General features: G+C 40.6%; 1 protein-coding gene across 3 annotated transcripts in view; it reads right to left on the bottom strand.

Moving 5' to 3' along the window:
• The window catches only part of tjap1 (tight junction associated protein 1 (peripheral)), a 220,193-nt gene that overhangs the window by 129,021 nt on the left and 65,631 nt on the right, over window positions 1-25,541 (bottom strand). For all 3 annotated transcript variants that reach the window (XM_069887923.1, XM_069887921.1, XM_069887920.1), the window contains 2 exons: window positions 12,164-12,250; window positions 8,377-8,541 (listed from right to left, as the gene is read on the bottom strand). In XM_069887923.1, the coding sequence (XP_069744024.1) occupies window positions 8,377-8,505 (129 nt within the window). In that variant the 5' untranslated portion in view covers window positions 8,506-8,541; window positions 12,164-12,250. The remainder of the gene's footprint in view (window positions 1-8,376; window positions 8,542-12,163; window positions 12,251-25,541) is intronic.

Here is a 25,541-nt window from a genome sequence, read left to right on the forward strand (position 1 = left end):
AGAATAAGGAGGGAATTAAAAGAGTGACCTTTGTGACATATGAAAAGTGAAATCTTTTCTGGGGGAGGCGGGGTGGGGGGAAATAGCGGTCACTGCAAAATCAGTTGACGCTTGCGAGTGGATTCGCAAATCCAAATGGAGAGGGGAGATGTGGTTGTCCGACAAGGGATAAAGGACAACTCAGGAGGTGAATGGGAGATTGGGAATAAATAAGATAGAAATAGGAGAATAAGGAAAATGTTGGATGTTGTAGGAATGTTGTCTTATAAAGAGTTGAAAATAAGAAAACAGAAATGGAAAAGGAGGAAAGGTAAAGATGGAAAAACGGAAAGAGAAGATAAACAAAATATAAAAGGGCTACGCTGAACTATATGTCTTTAAATATTAATGGAATACATAACCAAATTAAAAGGAATAAACTACCAAATTTAAATGAATAAATGTATTCCATTAGAAAAAATAACATATTGGTTAAGAAATAATATTGAAATATTCGAACAAGTATAGGAGCCTTACATTAAATACAATAGCGAAAACCTACCGGGGACAAACATTACCTAAGTTGATGGAAGGAGAAGGAAAGAAAAGAATGGACTCAGTAGAATTTCTGGTGTAATTTTGTTGAATGACAACATTGTCTGACTGGATTAATGCAACCTAGATTGTATACCTAAAATGGATGAGAGGGGGGGTGGGGGGGTGGTTTGGGAGGAAAGGGGGGGGGAGAAAAAGTCACTGTATATGTGTGAAAAAGAAAATGTGTATATCATGGCTAATGTGATTTATGGTGTGAAAAATAAAAAAAATTTAAGCTAAGAGTGCAGAGAAAGATGAAAGGGTCTTTGTCACAGGTGACAAACATCCAATAATGCTGGAAGATCATCAATTTGGCGAAAGATGCTCTTTGATCTGCCCAAAACCTGCTGGTTTTCCAGCACAGTGAGAGGTCAGTGAGGGAATAATCCTGACTGGCACATACCAGGCTTCAGGAGCATGTGCTGAAGGATGCACTGAGGCTTTGTGGAGCCAATGCAAAGATTTCTGGAAAGGGACCACAGCCTAGACTCCTTCCGCTACCAGGCATTGAGGGACTGAGACCTGGGGTGGCCCCTCGAACAATTAAAGGTGGCGTAACCCCGGGGGCCACACTTTTAGCAATGGTGCAATGCAGAATAGTTAACATTACAACGTACAGTATTGAAACGCATATAGGACTATGACACTACGAATGCAAAAAGGCTTTGCAGTTTTCTTCAGTATATTTATTGTGAATACAGTTTATTTTTTGAAAAAAATAGTACAGGCCATTCCAGTACACCAGAGAATTGTGGAAGCTGGATCACTGGGTGTATTTAAAACATCTAAAAGTTCAGGAAATTGAGGAATACAAGGAAAGAGATCAGGTCTAATTGAGATTAGTCATGACCATATTGAATGATGGGGCAGGTTTGATGAGTGAAGTTAGGGGTCTCCAAAGTGGTTGATATTGAACCCTGGGTCAATGGGACCATTCAGGGGGTTAACCATGAACCTTCATACTTCTCACTCATCCACATACACCAGCCAGCACTTCAAGTGTGGCCAACACTTTCTCCCTCATCGTGCATGAGCCAGCTGGCTGTACACGGCCTGACTGCCCTAGGATACAGCAGTTAACAGATTAAGTGCCCTTTCTGCTCCGAAATCTTTCCTCCATCTAAAAAATTTGCACCCATTTTCTTTTGCTGCTGATGTAGCTCCTGTTATGTATGTACTGCATATGGCATGATGATGTCATCACTCACATATACTGTATGCTGTGGGGAACCATATTAGATTTGTACATCATATCTTCGTGTGGTTTATTTCTAAACCTAGAATAACCATATATGACCATATAACAATTACAGAACGGAAACAGGCCAATTTGGCCCTTCTAGTCCACACTGATCCAAGTACCCTCCTCTAGTTCCACTTACCAGCACTCTGCCCATATCCCTCCATCCCCCTCCCATCCATGTAGTGATCCAACTCTTTCTTAAATGACAAAATTGACCCTGGCTCCACCACCTTTCCCGGAAGCCCATTCCACACAGTAACCACTCTCTGAGTGAAGAAGTTCCCCCTTATGTTACTCCTAAACCTTTGCCCGTCAACTCTCAACCTCTTGGATCCATCTCTCCTACTCTCAATGGGAAAAGCCTTTCCACATCAACTCTATCTATCCCTCTCATTATCTTAAACACCTCTATCAAATCCCCTCTCACCCTTCTATGTTCCAAGGAATAAAGACCAAATTTGCTCAATCTCTCCTTGTATTCCAGATGCTGAAACAAAGGCAACATTTGTGAAGCTTCTCTGCACCCTCTCTATCTTGTTAATATCCCGCCTATAAATCGGTGACCAAAACTGCACACAGTACTCTAAATTTGGCCTCACCAATGCCTTGTACAGTTTCATCATTACTTCCCAACTCCTATATTCTATGCACCAATTTATATAGGCAAGCATACTAAAGGCCATCTTCACCACCCTATCCACATGCACTCTGACCTTCAGGGAACAATGCACGGTTATTCCTAGATCTTTCTGCTCCGCTGCATTCTTCAACGTTACCACATATGTCTTGCTTTGATTATTCTTTCCAAAATGAAGCACGTCACATTAAACTCCATCTGCCATCTTTCTGCCCACTCCTCGAAGCAGTTTAAATCCCTCCGCAATCTTTGAAAAACCTCTTCATCCACAATTCCCCCTATTTTAGTATCATCTGCATATTTACTAATCCAATTTACTGCCTCATCCTCCAGATCATTAATAGATATGACAAATACCAACGGTCCCACTGTAACAGGTCAAATTCAAGTCTGTGCTGCCTAATTTACAGCCCATTAACCTACACTCTGGTACATTTTTTGAAGGGTAGGAGGAAAATAGAGCCCTCTGAGAAAACCCATGCAGACATGGGGAAAACGTACAAACTCCTTACAGACAGCGCAGAATTCGAACCCAGGTCCAGTTCTGATCACTGGTGCCGTAAAGGGCTATGTCAACTGTGCTACCCTGCTTAGAACATAGAACACTACAGGACAGTACAGGCCCTTCAGCCCACAATGTTGTGCTGACCCATTTATTCCTTTTAAAAAAGTACTAAACCCTCCCTACCCTATAACCCTCAATTTTTATTTCATCCATGTGCCTAAGAGTCTGTTAAATGCCACTAATGTTTCATCCTCCATCACCATCCCAGGCAAGGCATTCCAGGAACCTACAACTCTCTACGTAAAATACTTACCCCTGATGTCTTCCCATAACTTCCCTCCCTTAACTTTGTACACATCTTTTGGTGTTTGCTATTCCTGCCCTGCGAAACACTGCCAGTTGTTCTCCCGATCTAAGTCTCTCATAATCTCCTCTCCTCCTTCTACACTCCAAAAAGAAAAGTCCCATCTCTGCTAACCTTGCCTCATAAGGCATGCCCTCCAATCCAAGCAACATCCTGGGAAATCTCCTCGGCACCCACTAAGTGTGGTCTCACCAGAGATTTGTAGAATTGCCACACGACCTCTACTCTTGAATTCAATCCCCCTATTAATGAAGCCCATATCAACTTGTGCAGTGACCTTGAGGGATGCATGGATTTGGACCCCAAGGTCTCACTGTTCATCCACACTCTTAAGAAACTGACCCTGTATTCAGCCTTCTGGTTTCTCCTTCCAAAATGCATCACCTCACATTTACCCAGTTGAAATCTATCTGCCATTTTCAATGTCTATATCATTTTGTAACCTTTGACAACCTTCAGCTCCATTCACAACCTCAAACCTTCATGTCATCCACAAACTTACTGACCCATCCTTCCACCTCTTCATCCAGGTCATTTATAAAAATCACAAACAGCAGGGGTCCCAGAACAGATCCCTGCGGTACTCCACTAGTCACTGACCTTCAGGCACAATACATTCCTTCCACTACTACTCTCCGTTTTCTACCTGCAAGCCAATTTTTTAATGCACACAGCCAAGATTCCATGGATCCCATGACTTTCTGAACAAGTGTCTCATGGGGGATCTTGTCAAATGCCTTACTAAAATCCAGATAGACAACATCTACCTCCCTATCCTCATCAATTTCTTTCGTTACCTCTTCAAAAAACTCAAATTAGGCTCGTGAGGCACGACCTTCCCTTCACTAAGCCCTGCTGACCATCCTCGAGTAGACTGGACTTCTCATAGATCCTATCCTTAAGAATCCTCTCCACATTGTTGAGTGTAACTTGATTGAACAGTTTGGATTAAAGCATAGCTTGTTCTAAGCCCAGGTCTTCAGTTAGGATCTCATCTGGCCTCACAACATTTGTTCTTTTCACTGCTTTAAACCATTTCTTGATGTTACTCAGGATGATCGAATCAGCTGGGGACTAATTTCTGAGATTATGGGAATCTTGGGAGGAAGAAGAGTCTTCTACTTAGCACAACAGACTAAAAATGTTGGCAAATTGTTCAGATCTGGCCTTTGACCGTCAAAGGTTCGGCAACGTCATCATTTAAAGCAGCCATTCTCATCCTTTTTTTGGCTATGGCCCCCATAAAGCCCTTCTCAGTGAAGCAATTATTCAGTGGTTTCTTCCGTACTTCTCTCCTACTGACAAAACATTTTTTATGATTTCAGTCTGTGCCCCCCGCCCCCACTTCCTTAAATGTGCTGTGGTGCAGAAGACAGCAGATGCTGTTATTGTAGTTAACAACTCAAAAATGCTGGAGGAACTCAGCATCCATGGGAGGTAAAGATATATAACCAACGTTTCGGCCTGATCCCTTCTTTGTCTCCCGAGTTTCTCCAGCATTTTTGTGTTTTTATGAAAATATATTATTCATTATTAAGTCAGTTACACAGTGAAAGGTCACTTCCAAATACTTGATCAATTTACAAAATCCACTGAAGCACAGTCAGCTTTTCAAAAAAAACCTTTGTAGTGTGGTGATATGATTAACAAGACTAACATCCATGAATTAGCGTGAAGAACTAATCACTTTGAGTGCTTATATCGATATTCGTTTGCATTCTGTGAATTGTACCAAAATTAGTTCCAACTTTCTTCCCTCTTTTTCTTATGGATCTATGTGAAGACAAAGGTAATACTTTCCCCAGCCCACACATAAAAAGAAAAGAATCACACTAAGGTGGAGAAAAATTGTATGTTAATTTCATTCACAATTTCAAAAAGAATGTTGGTGAAAAGCAACGAATAAGAGCAATGTAAACTATGCTTTAATTCAACACAATGCGATCGATCCTTGTGCACAGTTCTGGTCACCGTGCTAGGAAAGAAATATCAATGAGACAGAAGGGTGCAGAAGAAAAATCATAACAATATTACTGGGACTGGCAGGCTTGAGATGGAAGGAGAGGCTAGAGAGGCTGGGACATTTCGTCTAGAGCGTAGGAGGCTGGAGGGGGGGGGGGGGGGGTCCTGAAAGAGGTTTATAAAATGAGAGGGATAAATAAGTCATCAGAGCCATTTCTTCAGGGTAGGGGAGCTTAAGACTGGAGATCGTAAATTTAAGATGGGCGGGGAAAGATACAAAAGGGACCAGAGAGTCATCTCTTTCACACAGAAGATGCTAGGTACATGGAACGAGCTGCCAGTAGAAGTGGTAGAGGTAAATACAATTATAAAGTTTAAAAGACATGAATAGGAAAGATTTCGAGGGATATTGGCCAAAACACACAAATGAGGCAAGCTTAGGTAAACAATTTGGTTGGCAGGGACTACACGGGCTGTTTCTCTGCTACAAACCTACTAACATACTACATGAACGTGTCTGCATTAGGACCGTATGAACTAATTCAGCACATAGCAAGAACAAAATCCAAACTCCCCAATTTCAACAGATCAAAACCACTTTTAAGTACCCTTAGTAACCAAGTGAAGTTAAACACAGATTGAATCAAAGCTCCATATAACCATATAACCACTTACAGCACAGAACAGGCCAGTTCGGCCCTACTAGTCCATGCCGTAGCAAATCCCCACCCTCCTAGTCCCACTGACCAGCGCCCGGTCCATACCCCTCTAGTCCCCTCCTATCCATGTAACGATCCAGTCTTTCCTTAAATATAACCAATGATCCTGCCTCGACCACGTCTGCCGGAAGCTCATTCCACATCCCCACCACCCTCTGCGTAAAGAAATTTCCCCTCATGTTCCCCTTATAATTTTCCCCCTTCAATCTTAAACCATGTCCTCTAGTTTGAATCTCCCCCACTCTTAATTGAAAAAGCCTATCCACATTTACTCTGTCTGTCCCTTTTAAAATCTTAAACACCTCTATCAAGTCCCCCCTCAATCTTCTACGCTCCAGAGAAAAAAGCCCCAGTCTGCACAACCTTTCCCTGGAACTCAGACCCTGAAATCCTGTCCACATTCTCGTGAACCTTCTCTACACTCTCTCTATTTTGTTTATATCTTTCCTATAATTTGGTGACCAAAACTGTACACAGTACTCCAAATTTGGCCTCACCAATGCCTTGTACAATTTCATCATAACCTCCCTACTCTTGAATTCATATTCCGATTTATGAAGGCCAACATTCCAAATGCCTTCTTCACCACACCATCTACCTGAGTATCAGCCTCCAAAATATTTTACAAAAAATCAAAAATATCCTGGTATCGAGCTCAACACAAAGCAGGGATGGAGTCAGAGCTCCCTGATCCTGATAGTTTGAGATTAAATTCAAAGTGCTCCCTTGCAACTAGCTCAAGTAGATCAGGAATGAAGTCAGACATACGCCCAAGTCCAGCTCTGCAAAGTAGAGGTTGAACCAGTTTCCTGATCCCAATGGGCTGTGTATTTCACATAACTTTCACCGGCAATTAAAACTGGGATGAGTAACACTCAACTTGCTACTTATCAGTATGCCAGACAGTTTTCTAGAAAATGTACAGGACTGGTACTCCATGCTAAATCTGGGAAGTATACACTTGCGTATTTTGGCAAACACATTGACCTTTCATTGCATGAAAATGTTCTCAGAATAAATCTCAGGAGTTAATCACATCAAATGAGAGACATGAAATCAAACAAAAGGTAAATGATTCAAACTGATACAGTTCTTTGCCCTTACCTTGTTTTGCACAACGGTGGATGCCTCTTGTAGAGCTGCCAAATGCCTATCCTGATCTGAATGTACAGATGGGCTTAGATCGACTTGAGATTTCTCATTAATGTCCTTCTGTCCCACTCCAGCTGCTAGATCATGAGGTTGCATGCACTCTTGATTGGTTTCAAATGCATCCTCTTTATTTCCTTTACCCAGCCTGTTGTTTCTTTGCTCTCCTTCTCCACTGGATTCCAGGAACATTACTGCACACTCTGGACATCTTGCAATATTTCCTCTCTGAACAAAGGTGCTGAGGTGCTTCTCATTGCTATCTTTCCTTGCTATCCATTGCCTTCCATTTGTTCCTGGACTTGTTGGTCTACCCACATAGTGCCACCCTTGCTTAGACTCGACGCAGAGTTGCACGCTATTCTTTCTCTCTGACACATCTGTGCTTCCACCTGTACCCTTCACCTTGCCATCATTTTTCATGTAAAACACATCCCCTTTGATGTTTTTTGGCTCTGAATCCAAATTTTGGTTTGGTCTTGGGGAAAAGTGTTTTTTATTCTGTGTGACACCTAATGACTGAAGATTGTGTGGACTCAGCACTCGAAAGGTGATCTCATCCAGAAATTTTGAAAATTTCAGTTTCTTTTCTATGATCTCTACCCCTGGCCTCAGGTGCCTGCCTGGCACTGAACTGAACTGTGAAGATAGCTTGCCTTGCATGGAGGCTCTTCTGTCTTTCTGCTCCCTTGACATTGCTTGCGAAGAACAAATTAACTGCTCTGTCCTACTCTGGGCTAATGCTTCTGCAGATCTAGCCTGGCGCAGAAATTCAACTTCAGCTCCGAGCACATTTGTCTGTTTGAGAATTCCTTTGTGAGGCCGTTGAATCTTGGTACCAAGAGGCTCCTTCAGAACCAGAATTTCAGCGGATTCTTTAAAGGCTGAACTGTGCCCCATGCTGAAAGTTTTGTTATCATTCAAATTCGTGAGTGTCATTGCAGTTTTACTCATAAACCGAGAACAGCTTTGTTCCATGAATCCCAGATCATCTTTGCCTGACTGACTGTATGGATTTTTATTGTAAACCCTCAGCCTTTTATGAGAAGAGGCATCTTCTCTTTCACTGCTGGAATCCTGAGACCAGAGGGGAGAAAAATGGGCGTCTGATACTTCCAAATTTCTCTCGCTCTGCAGAACTTCTACATCTGGCTCACTAACAGTATCCGTGTAACTGGATCGTCTGCACTGCAGTGCAGACACATGGGTGTTTTCAGTTACCTGACTCTGCTCAGTTGGTACAGCTGTCCCATCTAGTTCATTCCTAAAAATTGGTGGCTCGCTTCGACTCTCCCGATGCTGAGGCGGGGCCTTCCTGTATGGTTTCCTCGTCGACGGTGTGTTACTCATGTTCAGGTTCCCTGTGCCTTGTTCCCAGCGTACAACCTAATAAACCAAAAGCAAATGAATTTCACACATCTAGCTGAATTTAAGCAGTTTATAAATGACATTGTTCCAAGTATATTTCACCCATGCTCAATGCTGAATTGAGTTGATCTGTTAACTGACAACGATGGAAATAATCATTACGGATGCATTGCTGCCGGAAGGGGAGTGAAAAGAGCTGTTAATCCAAATAATTATCAAAAGGACGTCAATTCATGTGTACTGTCTTCACAGAGAAAGGGAACTCAAATAAACTTCTCAACTATAAACTGAACAGACTTCAAATAGGAGCATCCATTGGCAACACTATTTCATGGATCAAAAGAATACCCATTTTGAGAGTCTAGAAATGGGATTTCAGCCATAAAATTCATACAACACAGAAACAGGCCCCTCGGCCAACAATGTCTGCATTGAACACTGGGCCCACATTAAATTAAAATTCTGCCACTTGCTTATTATACATATTCCTCAATTCCCTGTACATTCATGTGCCTATCTATAAGCCTTTTAAATTGTACTATCTTATCTGTTTCCACCGAGTGCTGTATAAAAACTCCGTGCCCCACATATCTGCTTTAAACTTTCTCTCCCTCATCTTTAACACATGCCCTCTAGTATGTGACAATTTTACCATGGGGAAAATATTCTATCAATACCTCTCATAAGCTGCTATCAGGTCATCCCTCAACCTTCAATGTTTGTTCGAAAATTTGCTCAACCTCTCCCCATAACTCAAAAGCCTCTAATCCAGGCAGCATCCCAAACAATCAATTCTGTACTTTACCAAAGCTCCACATCCTTCCTGTAATGGAAGGATTAGAATTGCACACAGTATTCCAAATGTGGCCTAACCCAAGTTTAATATGGTTGTAACAGGACTACTTATTTTGTACTCAATTCACTGTCCAGTGAAGCGCTTTTCTCCCACACTTTCTACTTGCATGGCCACTGTAACTGTATACTTTTCCCTTCCATTTGACCTCCCAGTATGCAACACCTCATTCTTGTCTGGATTAAACTCCACCTGCCAATTCTTTGGCCATATCTGTAACTGATCTATACTCTGTCATAGTCCTCTACGCTGTCCATGACTTCACTCATCTTTGAGTCATCTGCAAAATTACTAACTCACCCACCTACATTTTCATTGATATCATTTATATACCCTATATTTTGAGTCGTGAAACCCAAAAAAATCTTTAAAAAAAATGGGGGTCGACTTATATGCCAGATATACTTTTAAGACCTTAAATTCAACGCAAAATCCAATCTGTGCTGATCTGGCATATGTTGACCTTTGAAAAACAAAAAAACCTGACTGCAACAGATTTTCATTGAGATTTTTACTGAAAACAACACAATTAGCACCCTTCAAAATCATTCTCGTCATCATCATCTTTAGTAAAGATGGCAGCAAGCACATCCCTACTTGCACTGTTTAAACAGTCATCATATGGGTCCCAGTCTCTCTCTGATGAGGCAGTTTCATCGTCAGTGTCCCACAATAAATCATCTTCCGTACCATCAATTGCACAAGAGATAGCGCACTTTTTATAGGATTACATCAGTCTTGCCTTGAGCAGGAAGTTGCACAGCATACCAAGTGAAGCAGCAGGCACTGCCCTGCCTTCTGTACACGACTTTTCATCACTTGACATCCATGTATTCCATTCCTCGTGCATATGGTCTTTGAATGGCTTGTTAAAGTAGATATCGAGTGGTTGCACTATAGATGTCAAACCACTCGGGATAACTACCATGCAAGTATAATGTAGTTCTAATCAACTTTTAGTGTTCTCAGTAAAGGGGCTATGAAACCCATCCCAGACCAGCAAACTCCGTTCTTTGTGCAAACTGCCTGGCTGCCTGTTCCACACATGGTCTATCCATAGTTTTATACCATTTCCATTCATCCATACTTTTTCCTGAAAATGTACAAAAATACCTGCAGGGAATTTAATTTTTAGTTTAATCTTGCATTTGAAGATTACCATGGTTCTTAACTTCGTCCCATCGGCCATGCACGATTACACTATGGTCAACTTGGTTCTTTTGAGGCCTGTACTTCTGGTTTGCACAGTTTGAACACCTTTCCATTCCACTGTTCTATTACCTATCATGTCAGAATTCATGGGGGTTTTGTCCACGTTTCAGGTATTTGCCGATGCAAACTGATGTTTCTGCTGGTTCCATATAAACTGGTGAAAACTTGCAACTTTATGATCAAGATCTTTTGGTTGTTTCTGTGCAATTTTGGTTTTTTTGACGTAATACCAGATTTTGCCTGTCATGAAATGATTGCACCAGCCTACTATAATCTCAAAATCATCTCTGAGGTCTGGGTGCGACTTGGCCCACTATAGTGCAAACGTTCTTATTTTATTTCGTGTGACTATGTAGCAATCTTGCCTCCGTTCACGTACCCATTTTGCAACATGATTTTCCAATTCTGGCCAACAAGTTATTCCTTTTCTCAAAGAACATTGCCTTTTATGTATGTTTCTTAAGGTCTTTTCTTTCTTTCTCCAATCTCTTACCAACTTACATAGGAACATAGGAAGTAGGAACAGGAGTAGGCCACAAATGGCCCATCGAGCCTGCTCTGCCATTCAATACGATCATGGCTGATCTAATTTATGACCTAACTCCACCGACCTGCCTTCTCCCCATATCCCCTAATTCCTCTATCGTAAAAATTTATCTAACCGAATTTTAAATAGGTTTAATGAAGCAGCCTCAACCACTTCCCTGGTTAGAGAATTCCAAACATTCACTACTCTCTGGGAAAAACTATTTTTCCTCATCTCTGTCCTAAATCTACTCCCCCGAATCTTGAGACTGTGTCCTCTCGTTTTAGTTTCCCCGGTCAGCTCAAAAAGCCTTCCTACATCTCATGCACATCAAATTTTCTTGCAGCAGTGCAGTTGTTGATTTTCTTGGCCATTTCTATCACTTTGAACTTAAAGCTCACTTCATATTTTCGTCGCGAGTTGCGTTGTGTCGATGGACCCTGAATGATAGCAATCACCTCCAGCCAATGCCCAGCAGATCAATCCATGCGATCTATGGGGGTCGACGTATACACCAGTCAATGGCCCATCTCAGGCATCGTGAGCTTTGGGGGTCGATTTATACGTCAGACAATGGGAACCTCGGGCAGCCAGAAAATTGGGGTTGACTTATACACCAGATATACCATAAACCCTTAAAATAAGGCTGATGGGGGGGGGAAGAGGTCGACCTATACGCCAAAATATATGGTATGTCACAAACAACAAGGATCCCAACACTAATCGCTGCAGAACACCACTTGTCACAGGCCTATAGCTAGAATAATATCATTTTAATCACTACACTCTGTCTATGAGCAAGCCAACTACAAAAGCCAAACTATCAATTCACCGTGGTACCTTCTGGATCAGCCTATCATGAGGGACCTTGTCAATCATTTTAACCTTTTTTTAGTCTATGCATCATCTCACATGGGTAAAACTACAAGGATGTAAACACAATTTTAAGCACAGTGCAACAATAAATAGATGGTGGTAATGTAAACCTTTTTTTGTTTTTGTCATTTTAAAGAATCATAAATGGAAGTTTTTAAAAAAAATTTACCCACCTGAATGACAAGGTTACTTGTCCAGGGAGAGTCCAGGGATCACTTGTTCCAGAAAGGCTCGCAGCAAGCTTTCAAGTATTTAAATTCCTTTAAAGAATCAAAACAAGACGCAATATTGAAATAGGAGCAAAAACAATGGAGAAATGAGAAGAATGGAAATGTCCTTAGAGACAATGGGTTGCCCAAAGTATGATCACAGAACCCCTACTCCTGATTTCAGTTCGGGTTATTTCATTCTCCAGTTACGCAGTCTGATCTATTCTGAATGTACACCTCATGTACAGCTCATCTTCATCTGTGCATTTGCCTTATTCAAATAGATTCCTCTCCACCTCTAATTATGCATTTGCACTTTCAACCCTTCCCACCCACCTCAGAACTCTGAATTTACTTATTTCTTGCTCTGAATTTCCTTTATCCCTCCAAACCCACATTCAATCCTATCCCTGCAATCTCCAATGAGATGTCACAAACTACAGGACTTAAGGGATTGTTGATACTTCAAACACATTAGTTTATTTTTCAATTCCCCCACATTCCGACAGCAATACCAGAGAGTGCGAAGAATAGAATCACCTCTCTCCTTCCTATTCCCCATTTAGTGGCCAAATATGTCCCACTTAAACAGTGGTTCAATTATATTAGAAAGGTAAGAGAACTGAGGCTGCAACTTCTGGGGAGAGTAGAGGTAAATCTAGTTCCTCCGTTTGATGATGGAGATCTACTAGATCCATTAATTTCAGCTTTTTGAAAAGGTTGCTGAGAGCTCAAGATGGCCAAAAGAAAAATGGCCTCTTATGCTCCAAAGTGTATTGAAGGGAAAAGCACAAATTGCATCCTCTAATTCAACAAGATTGGTCAAACATGACCTTTGACACACAAATCCATGTTGAGTGTTCCTGATCAGACCCTATCTCTCCAGATACTTATATGAACTATCTCTAAGAAAGCTTTCCATCAATTTACCTACCACAGATGTCAAACTTACAGGCCGATAATTGCTAGGCTTGCTCCTCGAACCCTTTTTAAACAAAGGAACTGCGTGCAATTCGCCAATCCTCTGGCACTATACACATCTCCAATGACATTTGAAAAAAATCAGTCAGAGTGTGTTATTTCTGCACTAACTTCTCTCAATGAGCTGGGGAAAATCCCAATGGGACCTGGAGACTTACCCAGCTTTATATCCTTCAAAAGCTCCAGTACTTCCTCTTTCTTAATCACTACAGTCTCCATAATTACCCTCTTTTCATCCTTTACCCTGCAATATCCTTCTCCTAAGTGAATACTGAAGAAAAGAAATTGTTCGAGATCTCCCCCATCCCTTTTGGCTCCACACACAGTTATCCGCTCTGATTCTCTAAGGGACCAATTGTATCCCTCACTCTCCTTTTGCTATTAACATATTTGTAGAAACCCTTTGGATTTATTTTCATCCTATTTGCCAAAGCCTCTTTGTACCTTCTTTTAGCTTTTCTAATTTCTTTCTTAAGATTCTTTTTATATTCAATGTATTCTTCGAACATCTTTTTTCCATGTTTCTTACATTTATTGCAAGTCTCCCTTTTTTTTAGAACCAAGTTTCCAATATCCCTTGAAAACTATGGCTCACTCAAACATTTAATTCTAGCTTTCAACCTAACAGGAACATAAAGATTTTATACCCTCAAAATCTCACCTTTAAAAGACCTCCATTTCTCTACTACACCCTGCCAATAAAACAAATTTCCCCAAACCGCTCCTTGTAAATCCTTTCTCATCTCCTCAAATCTAGCTTTTCCCCACTCGAAAACCTTAACTCTAGGCCCTGACCTATCCCTTTCCATAATTACATTGAAGCTAATGGCACTTTGATCACTGGACCCAAAGTGCTCCCCAACATATACCTCTGTCACCTGACTTATCTCATTCCCCAACAGTAGATCCAACACTGCCCCTTCTCTAGTCGGTACCTCTACGTATTGCTTTAAAAACCATCCTGCAAACATTTTACAAACTCCAATCCATCCAGCCTTTTCACAGAATGGGGTTCCCAATCTTCATTTGGAAAATTAAAAATCTCCCTCAATCACAACCCTGTGCTTATTACAAATATCTGCTATCTCCCTACAAATTTACTCCTCTAGTTTTTGTTCCCATTAGGTGGTCTATAATACACCTCTATAAGTATAATTACCCCTTTCCCATTCCTCAGTTCCACCCAAATACCCTCCCTGGACGAGCCCTCTAATCTATCCTGCCTAAGCACCGCTGTAATATTTTCCCTGACAAGCAATGCTATGCCACCCCCTCTTGCTCCTTCAAAATCCAGGAATAGTTAGCTGCCAATCACATCCCTCCTGCAACCATGTTTCACTAATCGCTACCATGTCATACTGCCAAGTGTCAATCCACACCCTCAGCTCATCCACCTTCCTTACAATGCTCCGAGCATTTCAGAGATTTCCCACTTCTTACTCTTTGTTTGCCCCTATCTTTATCTTTACAAATAACTCATGTTTTTTTTTAAAACTATCATCTCCCTTCTCTATCACCTGCCTTTCCACTCTCAAACACTATCTACAAGCCTTCTCTGTTTGCAATCTAACCTTCTCCTTGCTGTTCTCTTCCATTTGGTTCCCTCCCCCCAACCATTCTAGTTTAAAGTCTCCTGAGTAGCCTTAGCTAATGTCGTCGCCAGGATCCTGGTCCCTCTGGGATTCAAGTGCAATCTGCCCTTTCTGTACAGGTCACATATACGTTAAAAATGGTCGCAGTAATCACGAAACCTGAATCCCTGCCCCTTGCTCCACCCCTTCTGCCAGGCATTTATCCTCCACCTCATTCTATTTTCTTGCTCTCATTGTCGAGTGGCACAGGCAGTAATCCTTCTTTTCACCTCGCAACCTAACACTTATTACTACTTTTAAACTCCATACCTAACTCTTATAAACCTATTTCATTATTAAATGTGGATTATAAAACTATTGCAAAAATTTTGGCAAATAGAATGATTAAATTGTTGCCTAAATTAATAAATATGGATCAGACAAGTTTTGAAAAAAAGACGGTCGTCTGAAAATGTACCCAGATTACTTAGTATAAGTCATCTAGCACAAAAAGAGAGATTTGAATGTTGCAGTGGCTCTGGATGCAGAAAAAGTGTTTGATAGACTGGAAAGGTGTTGGAAAAATTTGGTTTTGGATTGACTTTTGTAAATCGGATTAGGGCTTTGTATAATAATCGTAAAGTTAAAGTAGTGACTAATGGACAAATATCTGCACCATATCTAACCCTAACCCTTATCTCCAGCTTTGTTTATTTTAGCTATAAAACATAGATTCTCATGGTGGGGTATGGGATTATTTTGGTGGGGCGTGGGTCTTAAGAATATTTTAGTGGGGCATAGGAATATTTTGGGAACTAATTAAAAAGTTGGTTTGAAAAAATAAACTCGTTATGTTGGTGTGAAAGATGTGACTCAGCAACACACTCAGTACATCACAATTGTGGTCACTTCCAAGTTAAATCACTTGGTTCTTTTTATTTTCATAATGTGATTTTGCTCTTCCAATGTTTCTCTGTTGTTTCTTTTATTTTAACTGTTATCCTTGGTTAACATTAAAATTATACTTTTTCTGACCATTCTTATCATCATCCATTCCAAATTGGCCATGAGGATTCCAAATTATCGCAACAATCATGTCTCCATCCATATCCCTTGACCTTTTCAGTTCAATAGTGAGTGAGACTTGCACCTGTATGTCTCTTTGTGCACTAGCGTATTGATGGGGGTGTGAGGGTGGTCTCCCCAGGCGCCAGCCTGAGGGGGATGCCAAAACTCAGGAAAAAATAGGGACCCCAGAAAGTAAAGCACAAGGGTAGTGCAGTTTTGATGCACTCTCTGCGAGAAAAAATGTCAGAAACGGCACTAATGGATTTTTTTCATTTTTTTTAGGGTCAGTATTTCTTCCTTTGATTCAATCATTACTTTTATTATATTTTTCAATTTTAAAACATAATAAAACATTGATTAATATGTTTCAGGGAGCTCGCAAACTACAGCCCTGAAATGCACCCTTATGAAATTTCTCTGCTGATAGGAAAACACGGGAAGAATCGTACGATTGGGGAGGAACTGATTAAAGTTGCAATATCATCGCATCTCAAAACAGTTCTCCAAAAGGGTGATAAAAATGTTCAAGCAATACCATTGAATCCGCCATCTGTCTGCAATAGAATAGAAGACATGGGTCAAGATGTTGAAATTGAGAAGTTGAAATCATGAAAGTTCTCAATACAACTGGATGAATCTACTGTCCGGGACAGTGAGGCTCTGTTATTGGCATACGTGAGACACATTGATCAGGAAGAGTTTCAAAGAAGAGATGTTGTTTTGTGAATCATTAGGAAACAATCGTCAAACCAGTCCTTGTTTTTCCTGGAGGAGAAGCCCAGTACCTCTTCAGTGGATTGCAGTATGGTAGTCTTCAACTGATCCCAGAGGGTTTCAGGGGACGGGTCCGTGAGGCGGGTTGCATCGTCGAGCTTTGCTTTGAGGTTTGCCTGGAAGTTTCCTCTCGCTTCGTCTGACTGCAGGTTTCCAACATTGAACCTCTTTCTGGGGGCTTTACTGTTCCTGGGCTTTGGCTTGAAGTGAAGGTTGAGCTTGCAGCGAACCAGCCGGTGGTCAGTGTGGCATTCTGCGCTGGGCATGACCCTGGTGTGGAGCACATCTCGTTTGTCACTTGTCCAGGAGGTGCCAGTGTTTGGATCGGGGATGCATCCAGGTAGTCTTAAGGCTGTCCCTCTGCTGAAAAAGGGTGTTTGTAATGACAAGTCGCTGTTCTGCGCAGAGCTCCAACAGGAGGCGCCCATTGTCGTTGCACTTGCCGACGCCATGCTTGCCCAGGATTCCTGGCCAGGTTTCTGAGTCTTTGCCGACGCGAGCGCTGAAGTCGCCAAGGATGACAACCTTGTCGGCTGTAGGGGTGCGTTGGATGAGGTTGCGCAGGTCGGTGTAGAACTTGTCCTTTTCCGCTGGTTCCGCCTGGAGGGTTGAAGCATAGACACTGATGAGGGTGATGCAACGCTTGTTTTGAAGGGGGAGTCGCATGGACATGTGACAAGCTCTTCAGCGCTTGACGTCCTGCTTTGCGGAAACTGCCAAAGTGTTTGGCCTGGAAGTCAGCCTGAAGAAAACTGAGGTCCTCCATCAGCCAGCTCCCCACCATGACTACCAGCCCCCCCACATCTCCATCGGGCACACAAAACTCAAAACGGTCAACCAGTTTACCTATCTCGGCTGCACCATTTCATCAGATGCAAGGATCGACAATGAGATAGACAACAGACTCGCCAAGGCAAATAGCGCCTTTGGAAGACTACACAAAAGAGTCTGCAAAAACAACCAACTGAAAAACCTCACAAAGATAAGCGTATACAGAGCCGTTGTCATACCCACACTCCTGTTCGGCTCCGAATCATGGGTCCTCTACCGGCATCACCTACGGCTCCTAGAACGCTTCCACCAGCGTTGTCTCCGCTCCATCCTCAACATCCATTGGAGCGCTTTCATCCCTAACGTCGAAGTACTCGTGATGGCAGAGGTCAACAGCATCGAGTCCACGCTGCTGAAGATCCAGCTGCGCTGGGTGGGTCACGTCTCCAGAATGGAGGACCATCGCCTTCCCAAGATCGTGTTATATGGCGAGCTCTCCACTGGCCACCGTGACAGAGGTGCACCAAAGAAAAGGTACAAGGACTGCCTAAAGAAATCTCTTGGTGCCTGCCACATTGACCACCGCCAGTGGGCTGATATCGCCTCAAACCGTGCATCTTGGCGCCTCACAGTTTGGCGGGCAGCAACCTCCTTTGAAGAAGACCGCAGAGCCCACCTCACTGACGAAAGGCAAAGGAGGAAAAACCCAACACCCAACCCCAACCAACCAATTTTCCCCTGCAGCTGCTGCAACCGTGTCTGCCTGTCTCGCATCAGACTTGTCAGCCACAAACGAGCCTGCAGCTGACGTGGACTTTTACCCCCTCCATAAATCTTCGTCCGCGAAGCCAAGCCAAAGAGGAAACAATCACTACTGCAGTTGATTTTCCCTCTTGGTTAACTCAGCCCTTACTGGTGGACTCAAGTTCCAGCGCAACACCAAAAGGAGTTAACTGAGTTACAACAAGATGAATCTGTGAAAACTCTGTTCAAAGTGAAAAGAATGATGATGTGGCTGTCTATCAAGATCGAAAAGAAATACCCTGATGGGGCAAGTTTCTTCAGCAAGATGCTGAAATGGCTGATGGAAGTAATTCAGTTTGTGTGTGTCCAACGAGCAACGAATCTCTCTTTGAAAACCAACGAGAACCTTCCTTTCAAGCACCAAAGCCTGGTGAAAATTCATAAATGTTAAATTTTGTGCACAGAGTAGAATTGCCTGATAATGATGCACTTGGAGGAGTGAGAAGCGAGATTGGACTGTGAATCAAAGAACTTTTCTGAAATAATAAACATTACATACATTTGCGGTTAGAATTAGAAAGGGGTTAAGTTAATAGTAATAAATTAAAATTTGATCTTGTTTTTATGTTTAAAGAAAATTAAAAGTAACTTTTGTTTAAGTAACCATTTGTCTTGGTGAATTTCTATTGCTGCTTGGTTTTGGGGTCCTTGGGCCCATAACACTACAAGCTGAGAGAAACCGATGAAAATTACATAACATGGAGATTTAAAGTTGAAACTAACAAAATTAGTCCCTCAAATCAAAAAATTCTGCAGCCAGTGCCAGGGGCAAGGTTCCCACTGAAGTGACAATTGTTGAATCTGTGTTTGAGATAGTTAATGTATTGAAATAGTAGTTGAATATGAAATATGTTTTCCAGTGTATTCCTGGCCTTAATTGCATTGAAATACACTTGTGTGGCGGCCCCTCGCAGCCCCCTCAGGATGTCTCACAAAATGAAGGACGAACGCAATGATTCAGCAGGCTGCACGAGGCCCGCAGCGCTGCCCTCCAATTGGCCACAACTAAAGGAGCCAAACTGGCCTATCAAGGAAAGCAGATCGCAAATGCACCAATCAGCACTGAGGGGGCTTTAACCACACCCCTCAGCCGTGAAAATAAAAGCAGGGCTGTGAGCCCAATAAAGCTCATTGTTAACTACACTTAAATTGGGTTTGTGTCGTTCTTTCTGGGCACAGCGTGTTCTTTCCGAACTAACCTGCATACAGCTATATCCTCTCCTACGTTGTAGGCTCTGTAGAGCCATAGCTTGTAGCAGCTAGCTACACTTGCAGTAAATTATTTAATTAAAGCTTCTTTTGAATATATAACTTTTTTCCACTAATGGTGGGACGTATGTTTTTTTTTTAATTAAAGTGGGGCCTAAAGCAAAAAAAGGTTGAAAACCACTGCTATAGAGCCACTTGCTGAAGCAATTTGGAGTGATTTTGATATTAAAGGATTTAGGGTAGATGACCATAAAATTAGCTTATTTGCAAATGATGTTTTAATATATTTGATCCCAAGACATCTTTATGAAAATTATATGTTATATTGGAAGAATACAGAACAGTTTTCAGTTATAAAATAAATTGGAATAAACGTGAAATTATGCCATTAACAGAAGGTGATTATACTCAAAGCCAGAGACACCCAGTTTAAATGGCCAAAAGAGGGTATTAAATATTGAGACATTCATACAAATAATCTGAAAAATTTATATAAATTGAATTATTTATCATTACTTAAAAAGATGGAGGAGGTTTTTTTTTAAAAATGGATTAACTTATCTATAACTTTAGTGGGAAGGGTTAATTGTATTAAGATGAATACATTTCCAAGATTACAATATCTTTTTCAAACATTACCTATTTCAATACCTCATTTTCTTTTCAAGAATTGAAAATGTAAGGAATTGTAATAAATATGTAAGGAAATTCCTTTGGAAAGGTAAAATGTTAAGAGTTTCTATAGAGAAATTAACATAGAAATATGAATTGGGAGGTTTACAGCTTCCTAATTTCAAAAATTATTACCGAGCGGCACAAATGAGATTTCTCACTTCTTTTTTTCCCACAGAAGAAAAGCCAGCATGAGTTAAAATAGAACCAAATAAAATAGGAGAGAGAAAAAGCAGAAGAATGTATATATAAAAATGGGATGCAAAAATGATGGTTGGTGAATAAGAAACACCATTGATGAAACATTTGATTAATATTTGGAATAAAATAAATTATGAAATTAGTGCAAGAGGCTGTATATTGCCTAAAATGCTTTTTATTCAAAATTCTCTTTTATCATTTTCAAAAAATAATCAATTTTTGGATATTTGTTTTCATTAAGGTATTATAAATGTTGAAGATTGTTACAAAAGGGATCAATTAATGTTATTTGAGCAATTGAGAAATAAATATGGAACAAGTCAAAACATTATTTTTTGTTATTTTCAATTAAGAGCATATTTGAGGAATAAATTAGGACCAGCCTTTCTGTACTGAAGTAGAATTTCTTGTTAGGAAAGGAATTGTTATGAAATATGATATATTCTTTACTACAAGTAGGAACTCCTAAGTGTGGAGTTCATAAATCCAGATAGAGGTGGGAACTAGATTTGAACATTGTAACTGATGAAAAAAGATGGGCAGATCTATGTAAGGACTATATGATTAATACTATAAACGTATTAATTCAGATTAATTTTCTACATCAGTTTTATCTTCCATCACAGAAATTGAATAGATTGAAATCAGATTTATCAGATCAATGTTTTAGGTGTGGTGAAGATGTAGGAACTTTTTTTGCATTCAACTTGGTCTTGTCCTAAGATAAGATCTTATTGGGTGGATTTAGGGAATTTTTTGTAACAAGTTACAGGTGTTGTATTTATGCAACATCCACATTTATTTCTTGAGCCAATCAAGTCACCTGCCCAGTATTTACAAGTCAAGCTGTTTAACCTTTTCTCAGAAAATATCCTGCCCATTCCCAATATTTCTCCACAAAATCTTCCAATGCATTAAATAACCAATACTGTATACAGAAATATTAAATCAGCAGTCTGAGGCCCGTTGATACGCAGGGGGGTCCAGAATTGGATGCTTTGGTTTTTTGCTTCATGGAATATAATGTTACTGGCCCAGAGGACCCCAAAATCCAGCAGCAATAGAAATTCACCAAGAAGAATGGTTATTTAAACAAAAGTTACGTTTTAAATTTTCTTTAAACATAAAAACAGGATCAAATTTTAACTTATTTCTATTAACTTAACCCCATTCTAATTCTAAGCGCACATGTATGCAATATGTATAAGTTCAGAAAAGTTCTTTGATTCACAATCTAATCTCACTCCTCACTCCTTGAAGTTCACCAGTATCAGGCAATTCTTATACTGTGCACAGAATTTAACATTTATGAATTTTCAGCAAGCTCTGGTGTTTAAAAGTAATTTGATACTGTTCAGGAAGGTTCTCGTTGGTTTCAGAGAGAGATTCATTGCTCATTGGACACATACAAACTGATTCCCTTTGATCAGCCACTTCAGTGTCTTGTCAAAGAAACTTGCCCCATCAGGGTTTTCCAAATGATAACCTCTTCTTCTGCAGGTCACCAGAGAGTTCCTTTTGTTTCCCTTATTTCAGGTGAAACACTCTAGCCAGCCATTTCTTCTTGAATGGACCACAAGGGTTTAGAACAGGTTGAACTCAGAACTCACAACCTGTCTTCAAAATGGGGTTTCAACAAGCTGCCAGCTTGCCCTGACTGCAAAAACTAGTTTCCCCCCCCCACCTCTCTCTCTCTCTCTCAGATAAAACCTGTTTGGTCTCCTTACTCTCTCTCTCTCTCTCTCTCTCTACTTGTAAAACCACATGACCTTCTTAGAACAGCAAACTGCACTAGTTTCCCCCCCCCCCCCCTCTCTCTCTCTCTCTCTCTTTCTCTCTCTCTCAGATAAAACCTGTTTGGTCTCCTTACTCTCTCTCGCTCTCTCTCTACTTGCAAAACCACATGACCTTGTTAGAACAGCAAACTGCATCCAGACAGATTGTGGCACCGGACCCAAACTTCTGAGTCCGTTGATCTGTTGCTTTCAAAACAATAATCCATTTACACTTGCTTTTGAATTTTTTTAGCAAAGCAGTTTCCTTGTTTTATTGTCTTTGCAAAAGCTCCCAGTGCCTGCATGACTCACTTTCAGTAAAGCTCTGGCATTTTAAATGAGATCTGTTTTGTCAAGTGTTTGTGTTTGTGACCTACACTACTCCCACAATCTACCTCCTTCAAAAACATATCTATATACAATATAAAATACGATGTAATCTGTCACAATACTCACCACATTATCCTTGAATGACTCACACAAATCTGACATCAATTTATATCCAACTAAATATTTCCAGTACATATTTATTAAATGACCTTTCGACTTGCCTTCTCAAATATAGGAGACAAAGTGTTGCAGATAGGAGCCTCATTATCAGCTGGATATTGGATGGGCGACCATCAGGCAGGCTGTGCTACAGTCTCCTATGGTGATTTCCCTCTCAAATAGTATACTACTTTGGCAGGGATCGGGGGGGGGGGGGGGGGGCGGTGGGGAAAAGAAAGACATAAGACCATAAGGCACAGGAGCAAAAATTGGCTAATCAGTCCCTAGAGTTTTCCCCCCATTTAATCATGAGCTGGTCCATTTTTCCACAGCTCCATTGCCTGGCCATCTCCCCATAACCTATCAATTCTGCCTTAAATACACACAATGTGCTGGCCTCCACAACTGACTGTGGCAACAAATTCCAGATTTACTATGTTCTGTCCTTTGAGGAAAGCAGCAGCAGCCAAATTGGTGACGTCACAACTGGCTCTGTTGTACAGGAGGGAAAAGTCTGCACGATCAGTAATGGCAGGGCACTCAGGAGTCAGGGGGGCAGACAAGTGCATCTGAAGCCATGAACAAAACTCCAGAATGCCATCTTGCCTCCCAGGTGCAAGGGTCAAGGATGAATCAATCAGAATTTATACAGTGGGGGGGGCCACAGTTAGTACAACATTATTATAGTGCCAGCGACTTGGTTTTGAAACCGGTTCTTTCTGCATGGAGTTTGTACCCCAGTGTCTGCGTGGGTTTCTTCCAGGTACTCTAGTTTCCTCCCACCCTTCAAAATGTACGAGGGTTTTAGATTAATTGGGATATTTGGGCAGCAGAGGGTTAAGGGCTGGAAGTGGCTGTTACAGGGCTGTATGCTTAAATTAAATTAAATTAATACAATATTCTGAAAGGGGAGGGTGAGCAGCCAGAGGCTAGAGCCTAACTGGGTACTAGATATGGGTAAGAAGAGATGCAAAAGGAATTTAAGGTGTTAGGTGGTAACATTTTAAAGCAGAACCTCGAGGGTTGTAATCAGTGAGAATAGAATGAGAAAGATAGGAAAGATGAATATGTGGCTAGAGTTGATAGAGGAGGGAGAGCTTCAAGTTTTTGGATCATTGGGCGGGGGTAGCCTGTGCAAGACGGAATAGGTTGCACCTGAACATGGTGGAAACCAACATCCTTGCTGTGAAGTTTGCTAGTGCTATTCAGGAAGATTTAAATTAGTGAGGCAGTGGGGTGGGACCAGAAGGGGAGTCCAGTAGTCAGCAAATAGAATAGGTAAGTCCAGTGAGAAGAGAAAACACATACAAGAAGTGAAGCATTGCATTTACTTTCTTGCAAGGAACCTCAGGTAAACAAATGAGCCAAGAGCTAATCAGGAAGAGGATTGAAAAAGATGGTGCACTACTGACATTGTGGTTGTACTCAAAGGAGTATTTCCCAGTACTGGGTGGAATAGCTAGAGTGCAAGGGGTTTAAATTGAGTGAATTTTTTAAAGCACCAAGACTGAATCTGCTTAACCCGCTGAGATTATTTTTGGCTCCAGATACCAGCATCTGCACTCTCTTGTTGCTCCCTGATATTTTGGTTGTGATTTGTGATTCCATAAGGATGAATTTCCATTGCCCAAACTGTCATAAATGTGGGCTGCCTGTGCAAGATGGAAGGATATACTGGAGTTAATGTTGTCCCTTTGTTCTAAAAGGATAGTAGAGATGATCCTGGAAAGTAAGTCAGTGAGTCTTACATTAGTGGTAGGGAAATTATTGCAGATAATTCTGAGGGACAGATTAAAAGGCAAGGAGAGGAAGGGTCAGCAGCGTTTTATGTAGGGAAGATTGTGTAACTCAAGTCTGACTTTTCGGAGGAGCTAACTAAAAAAACTTGATGAAGGCAGTGCAGTAACCTCTTGTAGAATTAATATGAGCTGATCCAGATATTAAAGGGTTTAAGGTTAATCAAGAATATAAAATTAATCTTTTCGCTGATGATGTTTTGATTTACTTGACAGATCCAATAGGTTCCTTACGTAAATTATATGTGAGATTGAAGGAATATGGTAAGGTTTCGGGTTATAAAGTAAAATGGGATAAATGTAAAATTATGCCCCTTACGATAGGGGATTACACTCAATGTCAATGAGTTACTCAATTTAAATGGCCGGTGAATGGGATAAAATATTTAGGTATACGGGTAGATAATAGAGAATATATATAAACCAAATTATGTACCTTTACTCAAGAAAATCGGTGAGCACTCGAACAAGTGGAAGATGTTGCCAATTATATTATTGAGTAGGGTTAATTGTGTTAAAATGAATATATTTCCTAGGGTTCAAACATTGCCAATAATGATACCACAAAAGTTTTTTCAAGAATTAAATAAATATATTAGAAATCTTCATTGGATGTCGAGAGTTTCTTTAGATAAATTGACTTGGAAATTTGAGTTAGGAGGTTTGCAATTACTAAATTTTAGAAATTACTATAAAACAGCTCATTTGGATTTTAACCTTTTTCAATGAGAAAGAAATACCATCATGATTAAAATAGAAGAAATCAGAAGATTTTATATACAAAAGGAAAGTGAAGTAATTATCTTGGGAAAGGGAAGCACCTCTGCTGAAGCATTTATTTACATTTTGAAATAAATTAAATGATTAAATTCAGGCTAAAATGCCTTTGATGCAAAACCAACTTATTTCATTTTAACTGGATAACCAATTTTTGAATATTTGGTTTTGGAAAGGAAATATATTTAAATATATAGATTGCTATGTAGGTAGATGTTTAATGATATTTGATCAATTACAAAATAAATGAGATACAAAATAAATACCCTTTTTTGTTATCAATTACAGGCTTATTTGAGAGATAAACTGGGTCCAACAATGTCATTACTGAAATGTGGCAATGTATAAATATTGATACGTAGTAGATATATTAAATTTATTGCAGAAGGGAATTATTAAACAGGGAATACAACATTGGGAGACAGATTAAAATGTTATTTGATGAAGTAAATTG

The sequence above is a fragment of the Narcine bancroftii genome, chromosome 6 (genome assembly GCF_036971445.1).
Source record: "Narcine bancroftii isolate sNarBan1 chromosome 6, sNarBan1.hap1, whole genome shotgun sequence".
NCBI classification, from domain to species: domain Eukaryota; kingdom Metazoa; phylum Chordata; class Chondrichthyes; order Torpediniformes; family Narcinidae; genus Narcine; species Narcine bancroftii.